Consider the following 7,996-nt stretch of genomic DNA (forward strand, 5'->3'; position numbering starts at 1 on the left):
GGTGGGGAGGCCGCTGCCGGCCCCGCGCCGCGGGGGGGAGCGGAGCGCTGCGCTGGCGGCCCCGGCGCCTTTGTGCGGGCTCCTGCAGTCGGAGCCGGCCCTCCGGAGGGGGAGCCGGCGCGGCGGCTTGAGGCGGGCTGGAAAGCGCCTGTGAGGCGGCCGCCGCTGGGCGGGCTCGGCGCGGCGGGGTGTTGGCGGAGCGCGGTTTTCTAAACCTCGGGAAGCTGGGTGTCTTCCCCTCAGTCACTGCTCGGGCTGCTTGTCCTCGGTCTTGACAGTTTGTCTGACTGAGCAGGCTGCTTTCTCTCCGCGCTTTAAAAAGGCAAAGCGGTCACGGTGCGCTTGGTTCTTTTCTGCGTGTGTGTGTGCAAGCGGGTCCAGGTTTAAACTCCGCAGAAAGCATTGCGATGCTGTTGTTGCAAAGAAAACCAGCCCCCAAACCACCCAACCAAACGCTACGTGCAGTAAGAATAGTAGAGGGTCCAGGCAATGCTGCTTTGAAGTTGCTTTGACTAACTCAAAGTTGCTCTTTGGGGCCGCTTTCATAATAAAGTAATCGGAGTAAATCAGTTTACAGTGACTGAACCTACTAAAAATGTACTTTTGCTGCCTGATAGTACTTGATGAGTGGATTACCTTTCTTGAAGGTGTGATCACTAAAGTAACTTTTTTTTTTTTTGGCACGGGCAGGGAGGAACACAAGAGAAGGAGAGGATAATTTATTTACTACCAAAGTTACCATTACTAAGTTAGTGTTGTGAAAGATGAATTCTAAAGCTTAGGAGGTATGGGTGGGGGGGGTTCTTGGTTTGTTTGCATTTTTTTTTCCACTTCAATAGCATGTTTCAGAACTTTGAATTGACCTTAAAACTTTGAAAATTTTGGGTAACTCCATTCCAACTTGATGTTATCATACTGTCCCTCTGGAAATTTAGTTGTACTCAAAATCCTGCTTACACACAGTAAGAGGCTGCACAATCTAACTCATAAATTTATTCATAATAACAGAAGACAGCACTGCTGTTCTGCTGTGTACAAGAGGAGGTACTAGCTACTAGGCAGGAGCCTGGGGAACGTTCTTTCTACTAGTCCAAATTTTGTATTCAAAACAGATCATGCCACAGATTTTTCTCATCTGTGGTGTTGGTAGGGCTTTTGTTTTGTGGGGTCCGTCCCCATCCCGTCCCCATCCCGTCCCCCCGCCAAATCTTGAGACCGCGTGAGGTTTATGTATGCGTAACTAAATGCCTGAGAGCACACTGTAATCAGTGTCAGTGCAACATCAATCAGATCAGATTAAGTCAGGGTTTAAACATATGCATGCAGCAAATGTTGACACAATGCACACCCCATTCCCCTTCCTAAGGTTGCTACCTTCAGCTAGCTGTTAGCGCCCTTCTGAAGGCACCTGCCGGAGATCTGACACCATTGGAACATGCAAACACTTCAGTACAAAGTCTGATTGCTCAGATTGAGCTGTAGCAGGAGGGGGTTGAGTTAAACTATTGGACTTTGCATTGAAGCAGCTGAGGAGTACTCACATACTCTTGCTGTTTCCCTGCTGGGAGGTACAGACTTTGCAGTAGAGGTAATAGAACAGAAATGGTAAAAGCTAGCTAAAGTTACTCTAGCCGATTGCACAATTGAAAGATGTTAAATTTTAAATTATTATACTAACGTTGTGCAGAACTGAATTATTTCTTAGTTTTTCTGTAATACAACAAATAGATTTTGTTTAGTGAAAAGGGATGCTGAAATGATGGGAACAGAAGGAAGAGGGGAGAAATCCTTCGAAAATTCCAAGATAAATTTGAGAGTATCAGCTATATTAATCTGATACCAATTCAAACTAAATGATGGTTTTAATAAAATTACATGCTGCTGTCCATCTAGGAGCTGAAGCTGCCCTCCTACAAAGGCCAATCTCCCCAGTTACATCTGAGAAGATACTTTGCAGATCTGATTGCCATTGTGAGCAATCGGTTCAGACTCTGTCCTGCTGCACGACATCTAGCTGTGTATCTGTTGGACCTCTTTATGGATCGTTATGACATATCTATACAGCAGCTGCATGTGGTTGCTCTTTCCTGTTTACTTTTAGCAAGTAAGTATGTAGCACCAAACTTTAACTAGAGCAATATAGGTTCTACTGCCAAATACAAGGCGTGTCTTGATGGGATATAGCAGATAGGGGAAACAAAGAGGTTATAAAAGACAGGCAGATTGGTGTGTATCAGTTTGGCCCAGTTGGTAGAGCCTTTCTTTCGACTCTTGTTTTGACTTCTGTTGGCACCTGATAAAACTGAGGGGAGAAAAAACAAACTGCAATTAAAAACTAATATTTATGCTGGGAAACAAATTATTCTAAAGTGAACTTTCAGAGCTGTATTGTAGGAATAGAAAGACTGTCTTTCTGAGGACATCTCAAAATAGGTACATCCAGTGCTGGAAATGAGAAATTTGCATACCTGTGATAAAGGAAGAAATGAAATAAACCATATGTAGACTGCACTGCACCCTGCTGATGGTGCTGTGCGGTTCTGGAATACTTCGGATTTCATAAATTGCAATGTACTTCAAGCAAACTGAGGCTAACATAAATCCTGTATCATCACGTACGAAATGTAATACTGGTAAAACACATCAGTGAAGGCAGAGTAGTCTGAAGACAGAAGTAATTACAAACGCTCATTATGAACAGTGCTGCTTATGTTGACCTTGGCTAGATTCTTGTGGTGTGTATCCATCTTTCGATATTTGTGGACCCCTTTTAGATGTCCCCAAAGAAATATGGATGTAGTTTGCTGGGATAGCTGCTGGCACTTGTTCTTAAACCAAAAGATTTAGAGAAACAGGTCAGTTTCTGCGGATCTGTTTCTCTGAATCTATTTTCATTTTCTCAAATAACGTATATCACATTGTAGCTCTAGGCCCTCTTCTCAAGAAAACCAGAGCGCTGAGGTTTTGGCTATTTTTGGTGTACTGCTTCCTTTCATTGAATCCCCTGTCTCCACCAATACAGCTATTCAGCAGAACAGTTAAACAAGAAAAGGGTTATTTCAGATTCTTCTGGGGGTAAATTTTGACTGGATGCCACCAGCCAGCAATCTTCTCTTGGCAAAGGATGAGGTGCTGAGTATGAAAACCTTGCCTCAGAAACCAGTGTAATCCATTTAGGAAAATGGATTGGCTTTGAACTAATGCCAGATTTTCAAATTAAATTCATGTTCTGAAGAGAATTATAATTTTTTTTAATTTTTTTTTTTAAATCACCTCTGCCATCTTTCATGACAAGCTGCAAGTAGAGCTCCAAAAGCCTGGTGTACTTGCTCTTGTGAGAAGCAGTGTATGAATTGGTTCAGAGAGCACAAACCAAAATGCTATTTTAAACTTTTGCCCTGTGTGGCTTAAACAAGCAGTTTAATCAGTGGTGCAATAAGTTGAACAAGTCACACTGTGATATATCTGATAAGGTTATAGAAGTAATAAGAGAAATTATGTGACTCCTGAAGCTTTTATTTCTGTAACAACTAGAGTATGGGAAACAAAAACTAACAGACTGGGACTGGGGTTGGATTAAGTCCTGCATGAGTACCTCCACTGTTGAAAAAAGCAAATGTTCAGTACTGCAAAAGTCCCTAAAGTGTGCATTTACAACATATTGTGTAGCACTGAATAGAGAGTGTAAGGTGGAAAGAATTTGCAATGAAATTGAAATAGCACAACCATATGGCAAACTGCATGGAAACGTGACGCTTGTTTCTCTTATTAATGGGTTTTCTACATACACAATTTTTCTTCAGGCTAAAAACATACAGGCCTGACAAGTTAAAGTCCAAGGAAAGCTGAAGCTACTAGCGGTGTTAAAAGTTGAAGCAGTATATATGGCAGTGTGTGTTTTCAGATGCACAATGCTGAAATCCACTTGTTTGAACTGCTGCGGCAGCTTACCAGCTATCAAATCTAAAACCATACCTACCATAACAGACATTAAGAGCAGCCATGTTGGCTAGAGCTCTAGCTATAGTCTACAGAGTTTTAGAAACAAAAAGGGTGTGTAGGGGTGAGAGGGTGATTAAAGCCAAATGCTGTGGTGTTGTGTATGCCAAGTCACATCACAGTGGTATTTCAATGATGATGGGGACACATTATACAAAAATCTGGTGACAAAAACTTGCACATACAGGGCCAGTGATGTCCTAATACAGCTTCTGCTCTTGGTAACCAGCTTCTCTGTGCCGGGGCAGGAAAACCAAAAGGAAACATGGCACTGCACAATATCCTACACAGTGTTTGACATTATCTGCTGAAATTTAGCCCTTTATAGTACATACCCCTTTTTGTCTCTGATGATATCTTTGATTTGAGCTTTGCATCTGCAGGAAAGTCTCGAGCTTGTTTGACATAGTAGAATTGAAATATGACCAACACAGACATTAGATACAATCTGTTTTATAGTTCACTCGTGCTGAACCTTTTTTTCCCTCCTCTTTCTGTTCACCTGAAGGTAAATTTGAAGAAAAGGAAGACAGTGTTCCCAAACTTGAACAGTTGAACAGCTTGGGTTGTATGACTAACATGAATTTGGTACTAACAAAACAGAATTTGCTTCATATGGAGTTGTTGTTGCTAGAAACATTTCAGTGGAATTTGTGCCTCCCAACTGCTGCTCATTTCATCGACTATTATCTTTCTATTGCTGTCCATGAGACTGATCTTCATGACGGCTGGCCAATGGTTTGCTTAGAGAAGACTAAGTTATATATGGCAAAATATGCTGATTACTTTCTGGAAGTATCACTGCAAGGTGAGTCACATATTTCAGGTAATGAGTCCTTTGTTGTCTTGACAGACAATGTCCAACTGAAATGAATCTTTTTCTTATTTCTTCTTTCTAGATCATGCATTTTTAAATTATGCCCCTTCTTTAGTTGCTACTGCATGTGTAGCTTCTTCAAGGATTATCTTGCGTCTCTCACCAACATGGCCTACCCGACTGCATCATCTTACTGCATACTCCTGGGATTTCCTAGCACCATGTATTGAGCGACTACTAATGTAAGTTAGCAGCAGCAGCTTTTTTTAAAGCCCATTTCTGCATCTGTTGGTACGCTTAATTGCTGTTAGTAGTGAAAGTAAATTTCTTTTCGAATTTCCATTTTTCTATTCTAAAAATACCTAGGTATTAGGTAATGTTAGGTAGTAACTGTTTTGTTCTTTCCAAAAAAAAAAAAGCCTTATAAGATGTAACCTCTTTCCTGTTCCTTCAACAAACAAACCTCAGCCTTGCGTTTCCACTGAATATCTTCTGGCATGCTTTGAGAATCTGTTAAATAGCTTATTCCCAATCTCTGTAGTCAGCTTAGAGAGCAAGAGATAGTGAAGAGTATTGAAGGCATAGGAGCTCCTACTTACTCTGAAGACTGTATGCCTTGGAATTTCAAGGGATGCTCCAAACAGATTATGGATCAAGCATGCAGACTGTTTGAGTGGCCAACTTTGGGGGGAAGGAAGTGACCAGGAGGTTGTATCTATTTTTGCTGTATCCATTTTTGCACTACAGTGGAGGGATACAGCTGACACGAGATAAAAATGCCAACAAATGCCACGTGAACTTCTGCTGGGATGGGATGTTACACAAGCAGTTCTTTTATTCTGAACCTTAAGATCAAAACCTATGCCCACCATAACTGCTTTCCTCCTACAGAAGTTTGCTCTTGCCCAGATCTAACTGCAGTTGTGCTGTGCAGAAGCACGGGAACAGCTGTATCTGGAAGAATGACATCTTGACATCTTCCTTATAAGTGTGACATTATTACCCCTGATGGCGTCTCTTGGCTTCACTAATGTGTGTAATGAAAGGAGTAGTATCTAAAGCATGCAAGTGCTGTTGCAAAAGTGTTTTCACTATTGCTTTGGAAAACTGGTGGGGGCAGGACACATGACACGAAGCCTTTCAGTCATCTTTGCAGTGCCCCATAAAAAGTTAGCAATCTTTGAAGAAAAACTGGTGAGGGCTTGAACCCCAATAAAGAGATCTGCCCTGTATAGGCAGTACCAAAAAAATTGGATGATTTTTAGCCCTGACTGAAGTGTGTAGGTGGCACCTGCTTAACCTCAGCATACGAGCAAGAAGAAGAGTATGTCTAAATACATTTCAGTCAGGTGTAAATCAAAGGGAATTCAGGTGAGCTAAACTGTCTAATTTAAGTAGCGGGTGGGATAGAAAAAAGGTGAGATGAAGGAAAAAAAAAAATGCATTTCCACTCCCCAGAACAGGATCCAATATCAATATACATATGATCTTCAAGTACTGTAATGTAGATCTTTAAAAACCCTCTGATATCATGTCTTTAAAAACCCTATACTCTGTTACCCCATTTAAATGAGATAGCAGCAGCAAGTAAGTTTAAATTTCAGGTTCTGGTAATCTGGCACTTGATTGCAGTATACTAGCAGACTTTATTGCACTGGTAATTTTAGATACTGCTGTATTATTTGTATTGTACTTGGCTTTCATCTGCATTTGGTATTGCTATGCAATGAAGTGAAATGTTGAAAAGAAACTGTATCCTAAAGAAACAAATTTTAAAACCTTAGATGATTTTAAAAGGTAGGCTAAAACTTTCCCTCCCCCTTTTTTTTTTTTTTTTTTTTAAAAAAGCTTTGGAAGCTTTCAGATAATTGCACCATTTTTTAGAGTGCTCTTAAAAGTTAACCCAAAAGAGTTTAAATTATTTCAACATCTATTTTCATGTACTCTATCTTCTCAATTTGTTTTTAGTGCGCATGATAATGATGTGAAGGAAGCAAACAAGCAAAAAGGACAACATACTCAGTCTGCCCAACATACTGTATTTCAGACCCCAGCTCCAACTCCCCAGCAGGCTAATGCTCAACAGCACATACCACAGTATCTCCAAGCCCATCAATCTTCATTACAGTATCACCATCAGACATCACAGCAGCAAAACTGTCAACAGATATTATCATCTAATCATACAGCATCTTACCCACCTCAGACTTGCCCTGCTGCCTTACAGTCTAGTGTTCAGGCTCGAGGCCATGTACAGACTGGTGCTGCAATGTCACTAGCTGTTCCGCTAGAAGTGAAGCCATGTGTAAGCGTCTCCTACAACCGGAGTTACCAAGTGAATGGACGATATTCCTGTATTACTCCCTGCTTTGAGAGGTGATAAGTACAAAATCGTTTTGTGCTTGCTTGTTTGGAGTGGGAAGTTTTGTTGAGGGGATTTGTTTTGTTTTTTTGTTAAACCTCAAATAAGTTTGAGGGCAACAAATTGAATAAAGAAAGTGTCTTTCCAGAAAAAAGCAACTGGATTGGCAACCAGTACCGTAGCTCAAATACAGACTGCAAAAAATAAGCACACAGAACACCCTTTAAAAAGAATGTGTATACCTGGGGGTAATAGGTTCTTAATCTGGTACTCAGAATACCTTGTGCTTCTAACGCACATCTTTGAAATACTAGTCGAAAGAAAAATAGCTGTGGACTAACTACAGACTTACCTTTTAATGAAGGAGATATGCAGTATTATTTTGAAGACATTTATGTCATACCACCATACAGTATTAACACTTATTTTAAATTTACTGAAACTTAAGAATCCATTGAATGCCAGACTTCTCCAGATACATGGGGACCACAGGAAGAAACAAATCTCATCTGGCTAACTCCATACTCTTGCCCCTTTTTCAGCACTTGTGTTGGATATTTGCTTTAGGCTAAGGCATTTGAGTTAACTGGTATTTTGGCTAGTTTTTATGTTTTGTACCTCACAGGATAGACACTATGTTTTTACTTCTTTTCTCCTTCCTATCTTTTTTATGTTTAAAGTAACTCTTTCATACTAACTCAGGGAAATTTCTACTCATTACTCTGTGCTGCTGGTTTGTACACTTAATTGGGTATAACTTGAGGGAGGAAGGTAGAGAAGGAAGAGACTAGCAAGTGGAGTGGCTTTTCTTCAGGGCA

At 40.8% G+C, this 7,996-nt stretch overlaps 1 protein-coding gene across 1 annotated transcript; it reads left to right on the top strand.

Annotated features, from left to right (window-relative positions):
* The first annotated feature begins 1,435 nt into the window (after positions 1-1,435).
* CCNJ (cyclin J) lies at positions 1,436-7,196 on the top strand. Its single transcript, XM_010565023.1, has 5 exons — positions 1,436-1,456; positions 1,894-2,104; positions 4,508-4,807; positions 4,899-5,058; positions 6,785-7,196. The coding sequence occupies exons 1-5, from the start codon at positions 1,436-1,438 to the stop codon at positions 7,194-7,196; spliced, it is 1,104 nt and encodes a 367-aa protein (XP_010563325.1).
* The last annotated feature ends 800 nt before the right edge of the window (positions 7,197-7,996 follow it).

This window comes from Haliaeetus leucocephalus, unplaced genomic scaffold (genome assembly GCF_000737465.1).
Source record: "Haliaeetus leucocephalus isolate CR32 unplaced genomic scaffold, Haliaeetus_leucocephalus-4.0 Scaffold184, whole genome shotgun sequence".
Lineage (NCBI taxonomy): Eukaryota > Metazoa > Chordata > Aves > Accipitriformes > Accipitridae > Haliaeetus > Haliaeetus leucocephalus.